The sequence below is a fragment of the Necator americanus genome, chromosome X (genome assembly GCF_031761385.1).
Source record: "Necator americanus strain Aroian chromosome X, whole genome shotgun sequence".
NCBI lineage: Eukaryota > Metazoa > Nematoda > Chromadorea > Rhabditida > Ancylostomatidae > Necator > Necator americanus.
Window position 1 is genome coordinate 20,153,608 of NC_087376.1, and position 25,997 is coordinate 20,179,604.

General features: G+C 43.1%; 2 protein-coding genes across 6 annotated transcripts in view; one reads left to right on the forward strand and one right to left on the reverse strand.

Annotated features, from left to right (window-relative positions):
- Window positions 1–25,997, forward strand: part of RB195_024351 (uncharacterized protein) — a gene marked incomplete at both ends in the record, with an annotated part of 82,117 nt that overhangs the window by 19,538 nt on the left and 36,582 nt on the right. For 2 of the 5 annotated variants that reach the window (XM_064212092.1, XM_064212091.1), the window contains 6 exons: window positions 4,497–4,645; window positions 4,687–5,627; window positions 5,741–5,890; window positions 13,166–13,311; window positions 16,190–16,321; window positions 16,379–16,478. In XM_064212092.1, the coding sequence (XP_064067974.1) occupies window positions 4,497–4,645; window positions 4,687–5,627; window positions 5,741–5,890; window positions 13,166–13,311; window positions 16,190–16,321; window positions 16,379–16,478 (1,618 nt within the window). Of the gene's footprint in view, window positions 1–1,567; window positions 1,735–2,730; window positions 2,802–2,874; window positions 3,898–3,947; window positions 4,282–4,496; window positions 4,646–4,686; window positions 5,628–5,740; window positions 5,891–13,165; window positions 13,312–16,189; window positions 16,322–16,378; window positions 16,479–25,997 lie in introns of those variants that run through there. The other 3 variants (XM_064212090.1, XM_064212089.1, XM_064212087.1) reach the window with 2 other exon arrangements.
- Window positions 17,938–18,165, reverse strand: RB195_024355 (uncharacterized protein; the record flags this gene model as incomplete). The annotated part of the gene is made up of 1 exon (XM_064212096.1): window positions 17,938–18,165. One exon carries the CDS (start codon window positions 18,163–18,165, stop codon window positions 17,938–17,940), a length of 228 nt encoding a protein of 75 aa, XP_064067976.1.

The following is a 25,997-nucleotide window of genomic DNA, read 5'->3' on the forward strand; positions in this document are numbered from 1 at the left end:
TCTCCCCTTCTTAACGAAGTGTGCGTTCGACTCTCATCGCCAACGAAGGCAAGTTGCAAGTCCACCTATTCGCTGTTCGAGGAAAATATCAACATATTGCCTCGCCTTGTAAAGTAGTCGTAGAAAGCCGTTTTCGCTTTCTTGACCACATTATGAGGAGGTCCTCAGAGCGTCTTGTTCAAACTGACTTGAGGTTGCTCCCAGACTCAAATTGGAAATACTTCCTGCACGTAAATGGACGGTAGTAGTGAATGAGGAACAGAAAAAAATAATATCGGGGGTTCAAGCAGTTCAGGCGAGACGTAACATTGCCCAGAATTTGGATCAGTGACAGATGGAAAAGAAGTCGAGTTCCACCTCAATCGAAGAACTGTATGATTTCTAGCTGAACATCGAATAGAACGGGAGCAAACGTGTTCAAGAGCAACTCACCTCGATGAAAATGCGGATAAGCCGCACTAAACCATAACATCCGTACGCTTTCTAAGTCTAGTAAGTAAATGGCGAAGAAATGAAGGTTGAAAGATGTGTCTTGGTGAACACATCATCGTGGTACAACATAGTTCACAGGAAACTATTTACGTAGACTTGAACGAGTTTAACTATGGTGTTTTCCGAGCAGTATCAACATATTCAGTGATGATAGTGTGACCGTGTGACTAACCTAGTCACAAAAAATTGACCTATGTACAGTCGGTGCAAAACGCGTTTTATCTGGTTAAAACATTGCTCGATGAAATCTTGCAGTGCTCTCCCCACAGAGCGCAGCAATCTCTTCGACTTCTTTTCTTCTTTTTTCATAGTTTTACACTCTTTTGTTATACAACAGTCTGCAAATAGAGTTACGTAGTCTTAGCAAAGTCCATTTTGTATTAGTTTTGCCGTTGTTAGGGTGCCTCTAGAACTTTAGTTCACAGAGATTGCATTTCTTCGTGTAGTTGCCCGTGGTTAGCGTCTTTATTGTCATGCGCTGCAGAGAAGAGTCGTATTACGGTAACCCGCTGTTTTGCGCACAAAATCGGCTATAGTGGTAGCCAGGCCTCTACTGAGATTTTTTTTTCGTTATCTTCCTTAGTCTAGTATGGGATTGATGTTCCTTCCTTATGCGCATGGCGTCGCGTTTTCCAGTATGCGTAGAAAAAGAAGGCTAACTATATGCAATTACACGAGAAGTTGGGTGGAAATGAAACTACTTCGAGCTGAAGTTTTTGGCGAGATTCTCTGTCAGAAAAAGTGATAATGAAACTAGCGAAGAAAAGTTTCTTTTAGTATTAGGACTATGATGGATGCTAATCGATTGCAATTACACAATAACTATAGATGCTAGAGATTTAAGACATGAGAGGCACTCTAGGAGCAGAACCAATGGAAAACAGCATTGTTGAGCCTATGAAACCCTATCTATGCAATATTATGCAAGGAAAAACAGGAAGTAAGGAGCTCAGCAGCTAGCTTGTATAGCTCTGTACAGGGGGGATAGTGTACGCATTCACCAAAATACGCGCGTTTTGCGCCAACTGTAAACTTACGATTCATTGCATACATTTGACCAGATATTTTATTCCAGCTTCTCACTAACTCTTATCGACACCTTGGATACGCTGGTAGTAATTGGTGCTCTAGATGAATTCGAGCTGGCTCTAAGATTGGTTGTAGATAACGTCCGCTTTGATTCAGACTTTATTGTTTCTGTGTTCGAAACTAATATTCGTGTTCTTGGAGGACTACTTTCTGGTAGGTTGTGCTGCATATATATATATATATATACATATATATATATACATATATATATACATATATATATACATATATATATATATATATATACACATATATATATATATATATATATGCATATATATGTATATATGCACATATATACGTATATATATAATAGTTCTAATTTTTCCGTTTTATATTTGATTACTGTGTATGTGTGATTTTTTATTGTATCAATTTTTATTCTTCCCCCTTCTCTTTTTGTTTATGGTGCGTTTATTATCAATTATTTGTCAAAAACTTTTATTTTTTTATTTGATGAATCTTATGGTCCCTACTATAAATCTACTGAACTAGGTGGCTGCACTGACTCGTTGTCAGTATTGCTATATCTGGTACCCTTGAATGAAAACCATTCGTATTAGCCAACCTGCGGTTATTCGCTTTGAACTTGCCCTGCCATTAAAAGATTTCTAGGCTATACTAAACAGTTGAGGGGATTTCTCTTTGCACTAATTTTGAGCTTCCCATCGCAGTCTATTCTCTGGCGCTTGTTTCTTCTCCTTCTACTTACTTTATGTCATTCACTTCTGCGGGTAAAATGTGCATCGAACACGAAGAAGGAATTCGGCGCATATCTTTCTGATCGTTGATTGCTGTAGACGGAGCGACTTTGCCCCAACTGTGGAAGGACTGCTATGGAATTCATTTTCGGTTCTTTATCTTTGGAAGTAACACATGACATGACTTGGTTAGTTATTTCTCGTTAGCTTGTTCGGAGTAAAAATTAGTTGGGGATAGCCACTCAGTGGTGCCCTTGTTTCTGGAAGTAAATAACTAAATCGCTTGAGGCCCTAATACCTAGGTATTAGTCTTAGAGGATCTATGACATGTAAACTAAGGATCTATGACATGTAAACTAAAGTTACTAAGAGAAAAAAGTAAGGCAGATCGTCCAGAAGTAAGGGCGCCACTGAATGGCCCCTACAACTACATTTTTCCCTTCTTTAGAAGATTTGGTAAAGTTAAAACAGTTCCAGCTCTGTCTTCCTTTTTACTTAGTAGCTTCAACACTTGGGAACGTACGAGCTATATAACCTGCACTGTTATATGGCGAAAGCCTCCCATACATTGCAAAAAGGTGCTGTCATCCAGCACACTGCCAAAGCCCATAACCTGAAAGGTCAACTGCCTGAAGGGAGCATGGAATCTTTGGCAACAACCATTCGTTTCGTCACGCTGAACTGCCGAACACTATCGAGTGAACTCCAACAAGCCGCTCTATCCAGACTTCTGCGATATCTCTGTGTGCCTTTTGCTGCACTGCAGGAAACACGCATGAGGGATCGGCCCGTCATCAGCATCGAAAATTGCACCATATACTGCGGCGATGCTGATGAGAACAAAGTAGGTGGCTGCGCGATAGCTGTGAGGAACGATTACAAGAACCTGGTGGAGGAATTTGGCTCAACGTCGTCTAGATGCGCCTTTCTACGACTGCGGTATCGCAGAGGACGTAAACTCTGGATCGTAAGTGCTCACGCATCTACGGAAACCGCTGAGGACAACAGTAAGGACGCCTTCTATGATGAACTCAATGCGTTGATGTCTAAAATACCAAGCCAGCAGGTGGTCATTGTCGGAATCGACGCAAATGCGAAGATGGTACTCGAACAGCAATCCGATGTGCTAGGAAAATGGTACTATGCAGCGGAGCGCACGTCGGACAACGGTGACCGTCTGGTCGACTTATGCGAACAGACGGGCCTCATCATCGCTTCCATGTTTGAGAGGAATCATCGATGTCATCAGCTCACGCGGCAGGGGTCAACCTTTTTAACGCCTGAAGAGCACCGCAAGCGGAAGATGAAAGCTCTTAAACTTCAGCTCGACTACGTTCTGGCGAGGAACGTTCCTCAGTCAGATATCCGAAAATCTAGAGCTGTTTGGGACGTCGCGTTCGATTCTGACCACCGTCCAGTTCTCCTCAGCTTCAAGATACGGTTCCACAAGAGAAACCGAGGAGTTCCTCTTCAACCGAAGATCGACATGGCAGGTCTGAATGACGAAGTCTTCACAAAGTGCATCCAGGACACTTCAAGGGAAACGCTCCCGGTTCTATTGTCGCGGAAGAAGTTTGCCTTTGCATCTGCGAAAACAAAATCCACATACAATTCTGTATGTGTCGCGCGCAGCGCTGGTGACTTCAACTAGGAAAAGCGTCTTAGAAAGAAGCTGCGTCGTCAACTGCAACAAGACCGCGATAACGAGTGGACGTCAAGAGCGATGGAGTTTGAGAAGGCGTGGGAGGACAAGAACCCGCTGAAAGCCTATGGTTTACTAAGACAGTACAGCAGCAAAATGAAAAGATGTTCTTCTGTCCTCAACACTGCCAATGGAGTAGCTGTCGGTGAAGCAACCCTTCCAATTTGGAGGGATCATTTAAAGACCTTGCTGAACCGGCAAGCACCGCCAGCCCCTGAACTCGAGCACGTTCATAGGCCGACATATGCGCTTAACGAGGAGCCACCGACCGACTCGGAGGTTCTAGTCTGTATTTGAAAAAATGAAGAATGGAAAATCTGGTGGAGACGACGGGATTAGCGCAGAAATGTTGAAATATCTTCCTCCGTCTGGGATTCGTGAGATGACAAAGATCATCCGTTCAATATGGATAGACGAAAGGATACCTGATTCGTGGAGACACGCTATCATAATTCCCCTCCACAAGAAGTTATCCGTCACGGACCCCAGGAATTATCGAGGAATCTCGTGTTATGTACAAGGTATTGGAGCGCATTATCCTGGACCGACTCATTAAACATCGCGAAGAAACAACGCGCGACGAGCAAGCTGGCTTTCGTCCTGGCCGATCTACGATTGACCAGGTGTTTATCGTCAGGAGAGTGATCGAAATCTGGCAGCGGTATTCGAAGCCAATGCAACTAGCGTTTCTGGACTTTGAAGCCGCGTTCCACTCCCTCACCCAGGCCGTCTTCTCAACGCTCTTCGAGCCGATGGAGTACCAGGAAAGTTCGTTCGTTTGCTTGATGACATGAATCAACGAACAACTGCTGCAGTTCGAACACCAGCCGGATGTACAGCACCGTCTGAAGTGGTAACTGGAGTAAGACAAGGGGCGGTGGCAGGACCCTTCATGTTCAATTTCGCCATCGACGACAATATGCGAAGAACAGTCGACCAGTGTCCTGCCGATATTGTCTTAGCACCATCTGGGTGCCCCTTGGCTGACTTCGAGTACGCCGACGATGTTGTTATATTCGCGGAAAGCAGTACGAAACTTCAACATGTTGTCAACCTTGTATCGGAGCTGGCTGCAGCCTATGGACTACGCCTACGCCCTGATAAATGCAAGCAGATGTGGATCTCTTCGAGACCACGAACGGGAATCAGGGTGGACGGACATCCGAAAGAACTCGTCGATGAGTTCTGTTACCTGGGCTGTATGCTGAAGAACAACGGCAGCTACGAGAGAGATGTTCAGCAAAGATGCGCTAAGGCCACTTCTGCATTTTACTCCTTAACGAAGTGTCTGTGGTCGACCCCCATCACCAACAAAGTCAAGCTGCGAGTCTACCTATCCGCAATTCGCCCCATCATGATGTACGGATCGGAGACTTGGGCAGCACCATCAACGGTTATGGAGAGGCTTGACTGCAGGGAACGAAAGCTGCTTAGACGGCCACTTGGTTACTTTTGGCCTAGGGTATGTCACAATGAAGATCTTTACGCAGAAATTGATGTGGTATACCGGCGGATGACACGTGGAAAACAACATTTTGCACCACCATCGAAAGTGGCTAAAGTAAATCGTCTTCGCTTCTTTGGTCATATATTAAGGAGACCGGCAGATCGCCTTGTTCAACGAGTTCTGAGGAGTTTGTTGGGTTCGAGCTGAAAGAAGCCACCTGGCCAAAAACGGAAGTTCTGGATTGAGGTGGTGAAAGAGGAGCTGAGGACACTCGGCGTGGCAGTTCAGGCGAGACGTAAGGTTTCGCAGAATATGGAATAGCGACGAATGGATTGATTCTGTGCAAGCTCTCGCAGAAGATCGAGAAGGTTGGGCAGAGCTGTGTTCAAGGACGGTACACCTCGGCGAAGATGCGGGTAATCGCGTCAGGTCATGACATCAGCCTGCCGATTAAGTCAAGTAAGTTAGTCATGGTTCTTAAAACTTCTTTCAACATCGTTTTATCGCTTCATGTCTATCTATTCTCTACATAAAATCAATATGACAGGTTAGGCGTATTAGTGGCCAACAGAGACCTTTGTATCTTCGAGATATACCTTTGGGTACAGTGTATGTCTGCGAGGCATTATTCGCGCCTCATTAATCGTTGGATGCCAGTTTTACCCAGCTAGATAAGCAAAAAGAAATTCTTAGAAGACGCAAAAAAAGTAAAGAAGATAACATAACCGATCAGTGAGACATTTTTTGAAACATCTCTTACATTCCCAGAGAAGAGTGACTGTTTTCCACCTAACAACTCGAAACTGGATAATTTCATTTTCACTCGCATTTTCAAATCGCATATCACTTATACAAACCTATTTCATTCTTTCCTTCTTTTATATTAGCTTACAGCACACTTTATGTAGACCTTCGAACAACATCTAATACCAGCTACTTTCCTTTCCGTTCGATTTTAAAAGCGCATCATAGGAGCTGTAGGCGCGGCGAAAACGGTATCAGGAGACGCATGGTGCAATTGACGCTCATTTTCCTCCCGGATACGCGGCATCACATCATACGGGTACCTATTGACCGTTCCCCTCTCATCCTTCTATTCAGTTCTTCCTTCGAGTCGTTTTCCATATTCATAGAACGTCCGAGGTATGCGTGTGACGACGTTTCCACAATTTAAAAGCCTTCAAGTTGTACTTCTCCGTCCCCGCAGTAGACATTCTTCATGAACTCTGTCTCCCTTCTGTTTATTGGCGATCATATTCTCTTCCCTGCTTCGTTTAATTAGCTTGAACATCATCTTTGCTTCATTGTTATTTCTCGCAAAGAGAACGACGTCGTCCGCAAAACGAAGATTCGAAAGAAGACTTCTACCAACACGTATGCCCTTTTCTTCCCAGGAAAATGATTCCATTATCCATTGCAATGCAACCGTGAACAGCTTCGGCGACGTTTTAGCTTGACACCAGAGTTGACAAACGAAAAACTTTTAAGTAGGATCACGTTGCGATGATTTCTGCCTCACTACGTTAAGAGATGCGAATACTCGGTCAGCAAGCGGATATAACTTATTTGATGCTATATTCGTGAAGTTTCCTGCGACATTCTTTAATCATGTCTTTCTTTGTTTGGTCCCAGGATTTTCTCCTGCTTGTGCTTCGAACGATCCTCCTGCAAAAGATTTTCTGCAGCCGATGTTTGCCACCAACTGCTTAATGTGTGATTTATTGGGATGAAGCCATAAATTCATTTCTAACAACCTCGGGTGGTTTTCGAAAACTTTCACGGGCACGTTCAGAACCACTACAAAAAGGTACTACAGAGACGTCAAGTGGACATCACCTCGTGATCGACTCATGCGGGATCGATCAGCTTGTGATCGATCCCGCATGAGTCGTGCCGTTGGGCAATTGCAGTATTCACTTACAATAACCTTTCTTCATGAACAGGGCATTCCCATGAAAAAGGTGACTTGCAGAAATCAGATTGATAAGAAGAATGCCGTTTTTATTCCGGTCCCGTAATCCAAATCTTCCAATCTTTTGTTCCTCTTCTGTGCCCTTTCTTAGTTTTGTGTTAGGATCTCCGACAATGAATTTGTAGAAGGACTTCTCGTTGCGAATCACTTTCTCCGGCTACTTGTAGAGCTAGTCACCTGCTACATTTTTTGACGTAACCTTTTTTGCGCGAATGAGAGTATACCGTCATCCATCTGTCGCGCGTCGCTCCTGCACTTGGTCTCTTGCAAATTTGGTGCGTTCTGCAGCTGTGAGAAAGTCATATGGGTTGGCGTCCGCGGGTACTGTTCTTGCGCTGTGGCTGTAAAGTCTCAGACAGTCGCCTTCATTCAGAATCAAAAACGTTTTAAGCAACCTGAGATTTGATCGCTTCTCAGTGGTAGCGATTCCGTGCGACGTCTGAGATAGCATGGTCTTGTGTGTCGAGTACTGAGGCATTGTATGTGCTCTGGAGGGGCAAGCCGATATTCACCTGTACTAAGCACCCTTGTCATGATGAGCTTCGCTTTCACCACAGGTCATAGCTAACCTGTATGGATCAGAGACTATCTTATGGCATCTTCTGTCAAGACGGTGGGTAATCTTAGCTGTGGTTTATACCTAGCTACCCTCCCGATTCCGAGGAAGTCGGAGATGTCGAACTCATTTTCGAGAGATTTTCTTGGGAGACCCTGCTAGAGGACTCATCTCCTATGTACATTCCAGGTCGACGTCTTCACCTCTATGAGGCGGTAAGTCGTTGTGGACGGGGATGTCCTTGAGCTTACATTAGCAATACAACACATTTAGGACCGAATTTCTCATACACTTAGTAAGAGCTGAGTTACTAGAAATTATTCGAAGTCACGATCGTTTTGCTGCTGGAACAAAAATCTGAATTTTAGCGAATTTTCTCTTTGAAGGAATGCAACAAGACAAATCCTGTAACAGTTTGTCAACCCGAGGGATGAAAGAGTTGGTTGGCAAGTTACTGGTACTACATAATAGGAAACTCGAAAACAGTAATTTTCCTCTCTTTCATGAAGAAATTGTTCCGCTAGACCATATATCAATTCCTACGTATTTTCCGATTGGTTGGCAGACTGTATTAAACCGATAATATCGTTCGTCGTATGCAGTACGACTAGAGGTTAAAAAGAAATATAATCTGTACTGTGAGTAGATGATTTTATATAGTTTTAAAAAGACTTGTCATTTGTCTGTCTTTGTAAACGACTTTACAATGTTTTAGTTTTAGTTCTGTCTAAGTCCTGAATACACAGGCAAAGACATCTTTTCCATTACCGTAAATTTACATTGTACACACTACACCGGCTTTTTTGACTTGATCTGTGAGTTGATATTATTGAACTATACTTTATCCGCATTTTCGCCAAAGTGTACCGTTTTCGAACGTAGTTGTGTTAAACGTTTTTGTTCTCCGGCATCTCCGCTTGCCCGAAATCATTTCATTCGTTGTTGTTCTATCTTGTTATTTTCCGAAACTCGATGTATCATGTGCTTAACTATAGAATATCCCCAGATCTTGCACCACTTCAGTTATTAGACAAGCCGTTCCAGCTGTCGCTTTGTAAAATGATCCCCGATATATTACACACCTTTCCGTGTGAGTTCTTCGTTAGGTATGTCATAGCGCAATAGAAGCCAAGCAGCTGTCTCTGTCTTTTTTCATGAAATCGAGCTTCGTCATCACCGTAGACGTTGCCTCCTGCTCAACTGTCCTGCTCGTGCATCATGACAAAACAATAACATCAGTATAAATAAATAAATATATATATAATACTAGCCTGAACGTCCGGCTAAAGCCGGACTTCAGGCTTTTTTGCTGTTCGCTTCGCTCGCCTTCATCGATCAATGAGAAATAGCAGTAGCGACATTTTTGTAAAATTAGAATTGCTTTTTTCTATCAACTCTTCCTTCAATTTTTTTAACCCGAAAATTTAAGCATAGACGAAAGATTTTCCCTAAACGCTCAGTTCTATATTTGGAGAATATGTTTTTCTCAAACTTCCACAACATCGAACCATTATTCGAAGTATGAGTCTCCTCCGTTTTCAACTTTTAGCAAAGAATGATGTGCTAACATGAAGACGTGAATATCACTATATACTATCATATCGTAGTGATGAAAATAACGTTAGATCGCGTAAACTGTTGGCTACTATGTATTGCATTTAAGGAGCCGTTCGTACGTGTGTTTCCTTTTTTTTTGAAGAAAGGATGTTAACAGCATCAAGGGACACGCTGGGATTTAGATAACCGAAGGAACCGTCTCATGCAATGTTACCGCGTTGAGGCTCCAACGCACCAAACCGACGAAATGGTATCCGTCTCCCTCTCTTTTTGAGATTTCTTGACTGAGACACACAGACGCACACGTGACAGAATACGCCCGTTATTATACAGGATGATAGTTTGCAAATTTGGAAGTATACATTCAGATAAAAGTTTATTTACCCTCACTAACATATGAGAGACTAACTTGCCTTATCAAAGACAACAGATATTTCTGCATGGCTTTGGACAATGGTGAAGAGGTAGAGTGGTCACCTATCATTTGCATGGCGATGGTTTGGCACCTCACCAGTGCAGACTTTTGCATCATTATGGAGTATTTTCGTGACACACACACACACACACACACACACACACACACACACACACACACACACACACACACACACACACACACACACACACACACACACACACACACACACACACCACACGCACACACACGCACACACACGCACACACACACACATACACGGACTAAGCGCGTTATTATATAGCATGATATAAATAAAATATATATAATGCATATAAATAAGGATATAAAAAAACAAAAAAAAACAAGTCAAAAAAGCTAGTGTAGTGTGTATAGTGTGAATTTATAGTTTATAGGAAAAGATATCTTTGTCTGTGTATTCAGAAGGACTTAAACAGAACTAAAACTAAAACATTGCAAAGCCGTTTACAAAGACAGACAAATGACAGGTCTTTTTCAAAACTATATAAAAACATTTACACCATTCACAGTGCAGGTTAAATTTCTTGTTAATTTCTAATCGTACTGCATACATTAATGAGCTGAACGATATTATCGGTTTAACACAGTCTACCAACAAATCGAAAAATACGTACGAATTGATATGTTGTCTTGGCTTGAAAAAGGAATTCCAAACTGTTAAGCATGATGGTGGATACGGATTGGTTTAATGTAGGAACACACAATAAATCAAGCGGAACAATTTCTTCATGAAAGAGAGGAAAATTACTGTTTTCGAGTTTCCTATTATGTAGTACCAATAACTTGTCAAACAACTCTTTCATCCCTCGGATCGACAAACTGTAACAGGATTTGTCTTGGAGGATCAAAGTTTACCTGATATATATACACATACATATATATATAATATATACATTATATATGTATGTATATGTATATATATGTATATATATATATATATATATATATATATATATATATATATATATGTAGGCTGCCCCCGCCCAATAAATAATGGCAGACACTTCGACACACATGGAGAAGAACAATGATAGCGTCTAGAACGGAGCAGAGTCAGGCGAGGAGGCTGTCTATGTTTCAGTTGAGAAGCTCGAAACAAGTGTCCATCTCGTATTGATCTCGTTCGGTGCATATAATCAAAGTAACGGCAGTACAGGAAAGGTTTTCGTTCCAGAATGGGTTGTTCTATTTTGGACATGAATGCTAGTGTGGGAGCTAGTTTTTGTCCTCTGACCTGTCTATAATAGTATCCGGCGCAACGAAAAATGGAGCATTTTAACCATTCATCCAGGAGCGTAGTAATTTGCCTTATGGAAAACCCGTGATAGTCTAACGTGCCTCAGTATTTTGCGAGTAGCTTGAACACAGCTTGCAGTGCTGTTTGAAGCATTTGTATAAAGCGATGTGACATCGAAAGATTCAATGATACATTATTTCCCTGCAGGCGCTTTTTGAAGCTGCTCAAGGAGCGTGTTGGTGTTGGATAGATGCGCAGGAACATACTTGAGCAATGGTGCAAGTATAGCGTTCAAAAGCCAAGATATTCTATCCGTATGGCCACCTACATTGCTTATTATAGGACGTACTTATCTCCGGTTCTTCTGTTTAGGACAGCCGTAAGGGTGACATCAGATGTCCAGGAGCGGATCGATGCGACCAACCTAGCGCAACGTATCGCGAATTTTAACGGTTACACTAGTAATGTAGCGCGTAGGCCAGATCTTGGTGCACAGCGAGAATATGCCACAGTGGTTGACTGGAGTAATATCGATTTCTACCTGACCTTCATAACTTGTGTAAAGCTATAAGGGCTAGTCTGGTGAAATGCGCTCTCGAGGACCAAGTGAAAATTGTGGAAGTACCTCCAACAAATCTCAAGAAGCAATTAGTTCGAAATAGAATGTACGATCGCTTCTGTCTTACTCCAGACTGTGTAATATGCCCGCCCATTCGGGAGAGAAGGCGACTGCATGCTTTTTGGTGTAGTCTATCTAATTTCGTGCAAAACATGTGAAGACCACTACATCGGCGAAACAGGGGGACCCCTTTGTGTTCGCATTAAAGAACATCTAAATGGGATGAAACACTCGAATGCAGCAACTCCCCTCGGAGCTCACCGCGGACAGTGTCATGAAAATGTTCCTTTCTGCATAGCTGTCACAATTCTATCGTACGAACCCGAAATTATAGCTCGCACAATTTTAGAAGCGTTTTGGATAAATGCAAAAGGTCCAAAAATGAATAGAAAGGAAGAGTGCTTAGCCGTGACCAACGAGCTGGCTCTGTATCAAGACCTTTGCGGGTTTTGATCTACGGGGTCATATGCGGGTCGCATCCTAATTAGTATTAGCGGAGCGATTGCGCTACGCGGATATCCGTTAACATCACGGCAACGCGACTACTGAGGTAGGCACAACGATTTGGGTTCATTTGGTTTTCGTTCCGGGTGCATTATCTTAGGGGATGATAACTTGTTCTGGACGAGGCATTTGAGAAGATATATTGTAAATCTTAAATTCCAGGGTTTGACGAAGGCGACAACGCCGAAACGTTAGCCGTAATAAAGTTTGTTAACAATCTTGGCTGTTGTGTTAGTGTTTCCTCATCTTATGTAAGTGCACAATTTTAAGATAAATGCTTTTCGATATAGGTGAGATGGAGGTAAGACGCTAAAATCGATAATGAATATTGTGTAGTATGTTTGAGCCTTCATAGTGAAAGCTGCCCATGCAGTGGGCAACATTGACCGGGATGACGTCAGTCTTCAAACTCAAAGATATGCCGGTTCATTCCAAGGAGTCAGCCACACAAGGAAGGTGGACAAAATCCTATTTAACACATTCCAGCTGTGTTAAGTATAGAAGGATAATTTGGCTGTAGCTAATAGGAACCGAGCGCGTGTGTTGCATATTACAAAAGTGCTGCCATAGCGCGTAATATTCGTAATGTAATGCACGTAATGACGTAATATTCGTGATCAGCACTCGAGTTTGTGCAAATTGTCAATGAACGAGTGGGAAGGAGCGAAAGCTGAACTGATATTGTGGAGGAACAATGAAAGCAGAACCACAGATGTTGGTCAAAATAGTTGTATTTTTTGCCTGCAACAAAATCAATTGGTCCTTGTATGTAACCTTTTAGAGAGAGCCTGCTTTTTGGAAGGTTAGGATGAATTTCCATCTTGCATTTCAGGTCACCTATTGGCAGAATTGGTGCGCGGCAAGAATCCGTCTAGGCTGCAGTGGTATAACAACAGGCAGTTGCTGAAAATGGCCGAAGATATCGGGAACCGTCTACTGCCAGCGTTTAACACATCTTCAGGAATTCCCTACAGCAGAGTAGGTTGTGTTCTTTATGCTAAACATCTGAAATTCCTTTGGTGAACATTTTAGAACCTTTTTTTCGGAAACGAACTATGTGTCATATTTTTTTAGATTAACGGTTTTCTTCCTTTTTCTAGGATTAGAGTTTGCGCTTAGAAAATTTCTTGCCATGGCAGCTGTAACTGAGATCAGGTTTGATGGTGGATCGCGATCCTCTCGGGAACGACTTATATCCCCTTTCCCTTCCGCGCGAAATTACGAAATTATAATGACGGAAAACGTACAGATATAGACTAATTTTTGGCAAACACTACCTCTAGAAAAACGTTACTGGACGCTCCTTTAAAGGTCTGAAAGAAGAGAGTTCTACGAGGGGGCGCAATTTAAGGAAATTTGACCGGTGCATGCAAAATAATGTTGCTAAGACCTTGTCAGTATTCACACCTCTCCTCGGTTGAGATGAATACAACTACGAAAAATTGCTAATTGGACCTTCCATTATTCAGCTCGTATATCAAGCTCGAACATCTTCAACTGTGAAATACCAAAGTGGTTTACTAAATTCAAGTGCGAGTGCCGTCAAGAGAATGAAATCTGGCACAAATGTTGCTTTATCTTATGCAGGTTGACTTTCTGCGAGCTCCAGGTCACTCTGTTCTTGTAATCCTAAGTGCCTCCATGATATTCTATCTGCTGCAGGAAACGATCCTAAGCCAAGAAGGGATCCTGCAAGGTGTTTTATGAGAAGAAAGATTTCATGAACAAGATAAGTTCTTTTCTAGAAGACGTTCGAAACTACCGTTGTGTTAGTTGACCGTTTCGCTATGTATGCTGGACGTTTCGTTCGAACCATTAATGAGTGTTATTTCCAAGCGCATGTCAAGAGCCCCCTGCATGAGACCCATCCTCAGGAACAAGCTGTTTTCCGTAGGGTCTCACCTGCTGTGATGGCACATCTCGACACTGTTAGTGGTGAAAAAAATTCGTCGCAAACAACTTTTATCGCTTGATCTCCTTCGACTGTGAGGAGAACTTCAACCCATCACAAACGGAGGAAATGGTGCTTCATGGAATAATACGAAACAGAGAAGAGAGGATTGCGAGTAAACAGAAAGCCCGTCTCCCTCTCTTTTTTGAATTTTTTGACTGAGACACACACGTGACGGAATAGGCCCGTTATTATATAGGATAATAGTTTGCAAATTTGGAAGTATACATTCACACAAAAGTTTATTTACCCTCATTAACATATGACAGAAACAAACTTGCCTTATCAAGGCCAACATACATAGATGCATAACTCTGGGCAGTGGTCCAGTGGTGGAGTGTTCGCCTATCAGGTGCATTGCGATGGTTCGGCACACATCCATGAACATCATCTGTACACATAAGCATGTAAGTGGTGAATGTTCTTACTGCGACTGCACGTGACGAATGGTGACAAATGTGGAAATAAACATGTTCACTAAAGAACAGCACATAGCTGTAATGTAATCTTCCGCCAAGGGCCCTCCCGCGAACAAATATCCATAAAAACAAATAAATAATGATAGTTGATTAACGTCCGCACTGATCTTCGCTCATATTCGTCAGGGCTGCCCGTATGCGATTTCCATCTCCTCTCCTCTTTAAATGTGAATTGAAAGGTCACATTCAAGGAAGCTTCGAGGAAGAGATGGAGACTTTTTCGAATTCCCACTTCACATCGGATGCGGAAATTCACGAAAAAGTGTCGTCATCTGAATCAGCAATCACATGATTTTTATCGCCAAGCAGTTGTTTTTTCATCTACTTTCAGGAGTGGAAGTGTTATGTTTCTGCTGAGAATGATTGAATTATAATTCTTTTACCTGCAGTTTGATGTGGGTAATTTTCGCTCGGACACTTCCTAATACATGTAAAAACTATAAATCTGTGCGAATGTTTATAGATATCGTATGTACGCACGTATGTTCCGTAGACAGCGGATGAATAGCTGTTGATCAAATTTTGCTTTATTTTCCTTTTCTTTTCATGTACGACAAATTTGGATACCTAATTTGTGTATGTGGTTTGAAAGCTTTTTAAAGGCATCACCCCACGAATCTGGAGTGGTGCGGGTTTTAGGCGGATACTGTCAATAAGGGGTCGTAGATTGTGGGGAAGAGGGTGATTCCTTTCTTCTCTTTCTGAATCACTGTAAACGGCCGACCCCGAACGCTGTTTCTTAGTCCTCTATTACAGCGCGCCACCCTTGCGCTCTCCCGCTTGCTATTCTTCGAAATCCCATTCGGACGAATCGCAGGCGGGGAGCGGGACGCAAAGGTTTGCAACAGAAACCGTCGTAAGAAACAGTTCCGTTGTCGTCCGTTTACACTGATACAGGAAGAGATGAACGGAATCACCCTCTTTCTCACAATCTGCGACCCCGTATAGGCATTACCCACCTGAAACCCGTACCACCCTAGATCTTTAAATCTCTAAAGATGTCTTAGCTTAATTATCCAGGTACTTCTTGGCACTTTTTAAAGGTTCGGAGGTAGTATCTAAAAGTGCTTTCAAAATCCCATCTCAGCGGTTCCCCTGAAGATGAAAATTCGTAAATACATATACCTGAATAAGAAACTGCAGAGCGATGTCATAATATTCAATATGTCATTCAAATTACATGATCAAATGAGGTCCAAAACAATTATTTGTTACTATCACGCTTGTCAATGGTTGGAAATGTAATAAAGTAGCACATATCTGGAGATCAGTACTAGCAACCAACACTCAGCTGACGGTATTCTTGACCAGGCTTGATATTGATGTGTGGACATTTATCCTGCTGTATGTGAAAAGATAATGGCGTTGTTTTGCACATTTCTACGCTTATTCCAATATCACAACGCTCTTTATACTTCTACTTAAGGTAAATCTCCGATATGGTATGCTGGATCATCTCAGAAAGCAAAAAGACACATGCACAGCCTGCGGTGGTACGATGCTTCTAGAAATGGCGGCGCTCTCAAGACTAACCGGGAATGGAATTTATGAGGAGAAGGTGTGATTTTTTTTTATTTGACTGCATCAGTTATGGTATTTCACACGTTTTCTTAAGGCAAGGAAAGCTATGGATTTTTTATGGGGACAGCGACATCGTGCATCTGACTTGATGGGTACCGTTTTAAATGTTCATTCAGGAGACTGGGTCCGAAGAGGTGTGATGTAATGCACCGTTATATTTATTGTTGTTAGTGGATAAAAGCTTCAACACGAACGTGAGACGAAGTAAATCACATGAAGGAATACTTGTTAGCAGTTTCGAGTCGATTACCGCTTATGTCAACCCTCATTCAATTCTCCACAAGTGGAAACCTGATTATCGCCTAATGCAACTTTCCAGGTCTTCCTCACTTTGCCCGTCTTCTCATCACCGCTCATTAAAGGCATCACCCCACGAATCTGGGGTGGTGCGGGTTTTAGGTGGGTTATTCCTATACGGGGCCGTAGATTATAGGGAGGAGGGTGATTTCGTCCATTTCTTCCTAATTGCCGTAAAAAACGGTCCGGAAGATGCGGCGCGTGCACAAGGCTGGCCCTCTCCAATCGAACTCGTTGTAGACATTAGCGCCCCGGAACGCTCGAAGCCGCATCTTTCGGGCCGTTTTTTACGGCAATTAGGAAGAAATGGATGGAATTACCCTCCCGCCCATGATCTACGACCGGCATAATTCACCTGAAACACGCGCCACCCCATATTCGTGGAGTGATACTTTTAGAGCACTGTAGAACACGTTGCCTCGTTCCCTCGTTCAAGTCTTGTTTCGCAAATTTATTCGCACGTTCCAACTCGACGGACAATTTTGTTTTTTATATTAAGTAGATTTCCTCGACCTGCTTCATACTATGTGTACTCTATTGTAGCACTCACTGGACCCACGTAGTGGCTCACGTATTTCATAGCATTCTTGCCTGTAATTCCTTTGTTCTTATTCTTCTTCTTAATCAATGGGTGTCTTGGTTCCTTGACACCTTTTTATTGAGACTTTAAGTACATGTTTGCTTAAATACGTATGTTGACACACTCACCTTTAATGGAGGGAGTCTCCGTCTTAGAAACCTTTGACACCTCGATCACTTTGACTTCCTTCGATTTCCTTGAGCGGGCGACAGTAACATTTGCATTTGTCCCGATCCCGTGAGAGAGTAGTCTAGCGGTTTCTCCTTTCGCGTGCATCACGAATTTCGTCAAATTCAAATTTTCTTTCGAAGGACTTTGTGAAGAAGTCTGACCATCAGCTCGGAGATCTACCTGCAGTGCGTTTAATATCGCGCGGAACCCAACTGCTCACGGTTCTAGCCCAACGCTTGCCGTTGAAAGGCATCACGTGTCCGGCCCACTTTATTTTGCTTTCCTTGGCAAATGCGGCGGTGTCTCTAATCTTCGATCGCTGACGTAGGAGAGAACTTCGAATCCCTCCCTCAGTTGCGTAAAGCGGGATAATCTTAACATCACTCCCTCAATGACGCTCAACGCGTTTTTTTTTCCTGCTTGCGAAATGTCCAGGTTTCCGAAACATAGGTCAAAGCAGGAAGTACGGTGGTGTTGAAGAGGTGAGTACGGAGCCGGGTGTTCTTGATCTTTTTCACCACCTCCGCGATGCTCTTACACGCGCCTCAAGCCGCTTGTTTCCTCTTGCCTCGCAAGGGGGTCAGATCCTTCTTCATGTCCATTTCCCGACCCAGATGAGCGTAGCTGGTGCATTCGGATATGTTCGTTCCGCTGATCGTGGATGGGGGATCCGAGACCCATCCGTTACGGATGATTATAGTCTTTTGCAGATTCAGCTGAAGACCGATCGACCGACCGAAGCATCCACATGTTTCGTTGAACTCCGCCACCATTCGTTCCACTTGGCTGATGCTAGATGTTATGCCATCAGCAAAGCGCAGATGACGTACCTGCCGACCATCAACCTTCACTCCCACGTTGTCCTATTCCAGCTTTCGCATTGCGTTTTTGGAGTGGTCGTGAATATATTGGATGATATTGTATCACTATTTCGAACCCCTTTTTTCACATTCAAGATAATATTCTTGTAGAATAGTGAAATCCCGGTTCTCAAGGTCGATCGTACTGTTGAGCTCTCGAAGTACCTTTTATTGACTAAATAGGGAAGCCTTGGAAAACCAACGCCTCAACGACTTTCATTTCAATTGCGTCGAAGACCTTTAATTTGATGGGGTGAGGCATGGCACCTTCTACTCTTGCGAAAACTCGATGTGTTCTTCGATACAGTGTGAATGTACGATAAAGACCGTTGAGTACGTTCTCGATGTCATCGAGGTTTTTGCATGCTCCGTTTTCGCGCAAATGCTGTTTCAGAACACGGAACAGGTGGAATCCTTATGGGGCAATGTCCGGGCTATAGAGTGGGGCACGGTCATGCAGCTCAGGCCCTCCAGAAATTGCAGCGTCACCCTTGCAGTGTGTGGTCTTGCCTTGCCACCTAGCAGTGCCACTTCAAGGTATTTTGGGCGTTTTTCGCGCTTCACTTCATCGACCAGATTGTGGAGTGGCATCGTGCAGAGATCGAAGTTGATTGCCTGATTACCATTTGGCAACTTATGGAATACTTTGCAAATTCCGGAATGGGTAATATTTGACATATCAGCATCCGCAAGTCATCACATTGCTCGAATGATGATCCTCAAAAGCTCTACAATTCCGAATTGGTCGAACGCTTTGGCATATCCGAGCATTTATCGAGTGTTTTTTTTCTCGAAACTATGGTCCTTTCCTTTGCTTGAATATAGCCCCACAGCTGATCAGTGTGATCTTGACCGAAATACAAGTTATACGAAGACAATAATCATTGCTCTTTGGGCATTTTAAATCCTTCTTTCGCCAAAGAGCAGTTAAGCTATTGTTAGCAGTTAGTTAAGTGATATAATATTCCTGACTTAATCGGCGGGCAGGTGTTACGGCCTAACGCGGGTATCCGCATCTCCGCGGGGGTGTGGCGTTCTTGAACATATCCGGGTCCATCATCTTCGATCTTCAGCTAGAGTTCGCATAGAATCTACCCATCCGTCGCTATTCCACAAGTGGCGGAATTTCACGTCTCGACTGAACTGCCTGTCAAAGCCAAATATCATCAGATCTTCCTTCACCACCTCTGTCCACAACTTTCTTTTGCGGTCAGGGGCTTTTTCCTGGTGCATGTAAAGAGGGTTCCGGCGGAATTTCGAGCATACCCCGGTCATGCCTCGTCAGAGCAATTAGCGATTGTGCGTGTCCTAAAGAGGTTCGCTTTCGTTGGCTCCTAAATAGCTGACTCTGCTTATCTACCGCTAATCATATGCTGCATCACCGGTTAGGATATAATTCACTATCTACTAAATTGTTCGGGAGAATCAGACACATTCACTGCAATTTTGTGACGTGAGGTGAACTCAAATTTGTAATCGTACCAGAAGCAAGAGAAATCCTCACGTGAAACATGAGATAAGGATGTATCTAATAGCTTCAAATTACGCGCATAAAAATTTCCGTTGAAACGGAACATTTCACCTTTCAAAAGTAACGGTAATGAGAATTATCGTTATCCTGTAAATCCCAAGGTTTTTTGTGGCCCAATTTATTTCTGGACAGAGGGACTTTCTGTATCTCTGACTTCTTGGAAGTTACAGGAAGAAAAGACTTCAAAGTTGGTAAGATTTCTAGACTTTCTGAAGGCTGAATATAAAGACAATCCGCTCCCTTTATTTATTAGAACACCATACAAAATCCCACGTACTTCTTTATAACTCTATTATTCTTTGACTTATTCGGTAATTTCGACAGCTCATACCACTCTTCTTTACACATTTCCTTGTAACTGCGCAGTTTTCTGCGTCTCTGTGGCTAGAACAACATTTAAGACGGTTGTGTGCGTCATGAACGACTGGAGAGTGACCTCTTCGAGGTATGTTTGCGTATACGCGGGCATATCCTTTGGGCACGTTATGTCTCGGGGACATTCGCAGAGAATCCGCCGGGACCCTCTTTACCGTTCCCCGCTTTTTCCAGTTAGGATCTAGAAGCATCTTCAGAAGAACAAAACGATCAGACGGTCTCCTCATAACGTGACCAGAGAAGCGAGGACGGTTTTCCGTGATTAATTCAGAAGGCCGGCCAGATGGTTTCCTCGTGTCACTCGTCGCTACCCCATATTCAATTCCGAGAGGAGTTCTTCGTCATGGCATAACGACGGCTAAAAGGTAGCCTGGCAGTCGTCTAAACAGCTTTCTCTCCATGTTGTCAAGCTTTTCAATCACCGTTGCCGGCGCTGCAGAAATCTCCGATCCGTTCATCACGAATTGCGGATATGTAGACTCGCAGCTTGACTTATGGGGGATGGGCGATGGGTCGACCACAGGCACTTGGTCAATGAATTGAATGCGGAGGTAGCTTTAGCGCATCGTTGCTGAATATCTCTCTCGGAGCTGCCAGCATACAGCCCAAATAACAGAACTCATCCACGATTTCGGTAGGTTGCCTCCCCACCCTGATTCCCGTTGAGGATCTCGAGGAGATCCACATCTACAATTCTACAATTTGCAATTATCAGGGCGGAGTGGCAGTCCATGGGCTGCAGCTAGTTTCGATATAAGGTTAACAACATGTTGTAACGTAGCGCTGCTAGAAGCGAATATTAATATATCGTAGGCGTGCTCGAGATCCACCGAGCGAAGTGCAAAAGGTGCAAAAATGACATCGACGGAACGCTGCTCAACTGTTCTTCGCATTATGTCATAGACTGCAAAGTTGAACAGAAAAGGTCCCGCCACGGCCCTTTGTCTCACTCCAGTTTCCACTTCGAACGGTGTAGTACATTCAGCTGGTGTTCAGACCGCAGCAGTTGTTCTTCTATTCATGTCGTTTATTGGGCGTACGAATTTTCCTGGACTCCATTGGCGCGAAGCGCATTGAGAAGACGGCCTCGGTGAGGAGAGTCGAAAGCGGCTTCAAAGTCCAAAAATGGCAACTATCTTCGCGTCTCGCCTATCCCAGGAGGAGAAAGAGATTCCAGAATTTCTGCGCTAATTCCATCGTCTGCGCCAGATTTTGCATTCTTAATTTTTTGAAATATTGCTGCCACACTTCAATCACTCTCCTCACAATAAACACCTGAATCTCAATCGTCGATCGACCAGGGCGAAAGCGGACCTGCTCGTCAGTTGTGGTTTCTTGATGATGTCGGATTAGTCGATCAAGGATGATCCGCGCCAAAACCTTCTACATTACGCGCAGCAGTGATATTCCTCGGTAATTACTGGTAATAGCGATTTTTTAACCCTGTCTTCTCTTATATCTAAATTCAGAATTTCGCGTGCTACGAAAATATAGAGAGGCCTTTCTCCAAATTTCTTCTGAAGAGTCTCTTGGTCCATTTTTCTTTGAATTGACTGAAATGTCCAATTTCATTCAAGTGGAAGTCTTCTTTCATTCGAGTGGGAACGTACGACCTATTTGACCTGGACTGTTATGTGGCAAAAGACTACAATACATTCCAAAAAGGTGAAGCAGTCTTCCAGAACATCGTCAAAGCCCACAACCTGAGGGGTCAACTGCCTGAGGGAAACATGGAATCTTTGGCCATAAACATCCGTCACGTTACACTGAACTGCCGGTCGCTGTCAAGTGAACTCCACCCTTTGCTGCATTGCAGGAAACACGCACCAGGGATCGCCCTCTCATCATTATCGACAACTACAGCATCTACTGCGGCGATAGTGATGAAAGGAAAGTAGGAGGCCGCACAATAGCTGTTAGGAACGATTATAACAACTTGATGGAAGAGTTTGGATCAGCGTTGTCAAGATACGCCTTTGTACGATTGCGAGATCACAGATGACTCAAACTCTGGACCGTAAGTGCTCACGCACCTACGGAAACCACAGAGAGCCACAACAAGGACGCGTTTTTATGATGAACTTAATACGTTGATATCCAAAATACCAAATAATTGTTGGAATTGATGCGAATCGAAAGATGGGACCTGAACAACAATCCGATGTGCCTGGAAAATGGTTCTATTCCGTGGAGCAGACATCGGACAACGGAAATCGTCTGATATACCTTTGCGAGCAGACGAATCTCATCATTGCATCCACGTTTAAAAGGAATCATCGACGTCATCAGCTTACGTGGCAAGGGACAACAACATTAACGCCAGAAAAGCAGCGAAAGCGGAAGATGCCGACTCTTAAGCTTCAGCTCGATCACGTTCTGACAAAGAACATTCGTCAAACTCATATCCGGAAATCTAGAGCTGATAAGAACGTTGCTTTCGCCTCCGACTACCGTCCAGTTCTTCTCAGCTTTAATGTACGGTTTCAGAAAAGGTATTAGGAAGCTCAACTTTAACTGAAGCTCGACTTGGCAGGTCTGAAAAACGAGAAATGCAGGAAGAAGTCCCGCCAAATTGTGACGATCAATATTTAATTACGGACGAGGAAAAGAGTGGACGAAATTGACTCTTTCACTAAATGCATTCAAGAGACTGCAAAGAAAACGCTCCCGGTTTTAGTATCGAGGAAGAAGTTCGCCTTTGCATCTGCGAAGACAATATCCACGTACAATTCTGTAGGTGTTGCCCGTTGACTTCAGCCAGGAGAAGCGTCTGAGAACGAGGTTACGTCGTCAGCTGAAATGTGATCGTGAGAGCGAATGGACGTCAAGAGCGAAGGAGTTTGAGGAGGCGTGGGAGGACATGAACTAGAGAAAATCCTATGTTCTACTAAAGCAATACAGCGACAAGATGTAGAGCTTTTCACCTGTCCTATACACTGCTAACGGAGTTGTTGTCGGGGAAGCAACCCGGCCCAACCGGAGGGAGCATTTTAACACTTTGCTGAACCGACAAGCACCTCACTCCTTGAACTCTTGCACGCCCAAGGACAGACATACACCACGGCCAGCGAAGAGCCTCTGACGGAGTCGGGGTTCTAGTTCGTGTTCAAAAAATTAAGAATGCAAAATCTGGCGCAGACGATGGAATTAGCGCAGAAATGCTGAAATCTCTCTCCTCCTGAGATTGGCGAGATGCGAAGATCATCCGTTCAATATGGATTTACGAAATGATTCCTGACTCGTGAAGACACGCTATTATAATTCCCACTAGAAGCTATCCGTTACGGAACTCAATAATTACCGAGGAATATCAGTACTGCATGTGATGTTCAAGGTTTTGGAGCGGATCATCCTTGATCGACTAATCCGACATCATTAAGAAACCACCCGTGACGAGCAGGTCCGCTTTATGTTCCAAAACATACGGTCTGGAATCTTGGCCTAAACGCATTCTTGAATGTGCGTGTGTAGAACATCGCAAAGCTGCTCATATTATAGAAATACAGAATTGCTTGAAGTGCAACATTAAGTATAAAGCTACTTCCCAGCTCATAATCACTTCGCAGAAACACAGTAACCTTCCTTGATTTTTTTATATAGTATCCATGTTCGCTTGTCTTTGAATCGTGGTATGTTTGACAGTAAATTTCTTTAAATTGATTTGCTTGAGTTATACTACAAAGTTCTGAAGGAGTTGGAAGAGCTTTTTGTGCCGTATCCACATTATTAAGTGCATTGCTACTCATTTTTCTAAACTCATCAGTAGTCTAAAACGACCACCGTATCCGTAATTAGCTTGTGCAAAAAGCTCTGTGGGTAAGGTTTCATTAAGTCTTGAAGAAGGAAATGAAAATTGACAAATCGATCAGACCAATCAATAGTTCTGAAGATTATCACATTCATAACCAGCATATGTAAAAGTCAGAGTTTCTACTTTTGCCCCTAAAGCAAATAAAATCAAAGTTAATAAAGTCGATAATTGGTATGAGTACTCTCCTACGACACGCTAATATTCTTAATTAGTACAATCAAATACTCCCAGAAGCAGCTTTTTCTTTTCTTCTATATAGTCGAAAGTTTAGTTCAAGCGAGAACAGAAAAGCCAATAAAATCGATATTGGCTGGATACCATCAAAATGCCAAGGTTTATCGAAAGTCGCACATAGAGACTTCTATCAAATCAATTATTTAACAAATAATTCATGGATTTCTTTTGTGATTTGATTCTCAAACATTTTGGAAACACACGTTCCGTCATCAATCATTATTTCTCAGTTTTGGTTGTTTTTCACTTTTTTCTTTTTGTTGTGCAATTACCAAAGAATAGACTAATTGTAATGTCAGTTGTTTTTAAGAGAAACTGGATAATTTACAAGAAGTCTCAGTCAAACTTGCAGTCTCAGTTGACTTCTATATTTATGGAAACAATTCCATCTGTAAGTAACTGTAGAAAGTAGAAATTTTGGAGCGATCATGCTGCCGGATCTGTTGGAGTAAATTAACAACAATCTTAAGGACATTTTCCGTGGGAAATTGGCATGTTTGTTAAGGATCCTTTTAGCAACAGCCTTCAACATGAAGTTTATATAATTTGAGATTTGTCAGTAATATCCAAAAGAAATCTGAAGAAGTAAGCTGTTGTCGATTGCTTAAAAAGTTCTGCTGCGATTGCACACTCGATGGTTTGAAACCGCCTTGGGCTAACCATTTCATTTATAATCGTTTATTTGTCATGTCTAACCATGTCCGGGAACGATATGTTGATACCGAAAATATGTGGGAGAACACAAACACCAACTTGATTAATCGGGTAGCCCCACAAATCATTATATAGGACAGTCACTCGTTCATAAAGCTCAGATGATTCTAAATTGAATTCGAAAGCGTTGGCATATTCCAAGAGGACTGACTGATGCAAAACAGTTTGTTCCACGTTGTAGTCGTGATTTTGCAAAAGAACCTGTGAATATCTACGTCATTTTGACGGTAGTCGCATCGCAGTAACGATACCAACTTGGTGACTTCACCGGGATTCATTTGCTGCGTCTCATTTTCTGCATAGAGATAGTCATAACATGATGTGGATGTAATGACTGTTCGCTGTGCATTTTCTTGGGTCAAAATGACATGAAGGACGGTGCAGTTGCTAAGCGGCTGCGCTCGAAGCGGTGCGATAAACCGTACCGCTAAGAATTCAGAGGGACCCTTGCTAACATCATTCTTCGCTGCAATTCGCGATGGTCCCACCTCGATTCCAACCGCTTTCTCCACAGCGCTGCTTCAGACGCAGCTGTTTATGCAACTCCACCGTGGCTTAATGTCGTGCTGACCCTGCTATAAAAAACAGCAATTTGATACGCGGAGGTCAGTGAAAACCCTTCTGTTGCTATTTTTATATGAAGCCAGTCTAGTTCTCTGCCCATGCATTCACGTATCTTTTTTTTGTCGTCTCCCTCTTATTCTTATATCTGTGAATATGCACGTATCTCTTCTCTTATTCTGCTGTAGATTCATGTTATATAATAACGCGCGTAGTCCGCGTGTATGTGTGTGTATGTGTGTGTGTCTCACGAAAATAATCCGTAATGATGCAAAGCTCTGCAGCGGTGAGGTGTCGGACCATCGCCATGCACCTGATAGGCGAGCACTCTAGCTTTTCACCATCGTCAAGGTCATGTGTGATCGCTCTGATACGCCAAGTTAGTTCGTATCGTATGTTAGTGAGAGTAAACAAACTTTTATGGGAATCTACACTTCCAAATTCGCAAACTATCATGCTATATAATGAAGGGCTCGATCTGTCACGTGTGTGCGTCTGTGTATGTGTGTGTCTCAGTAC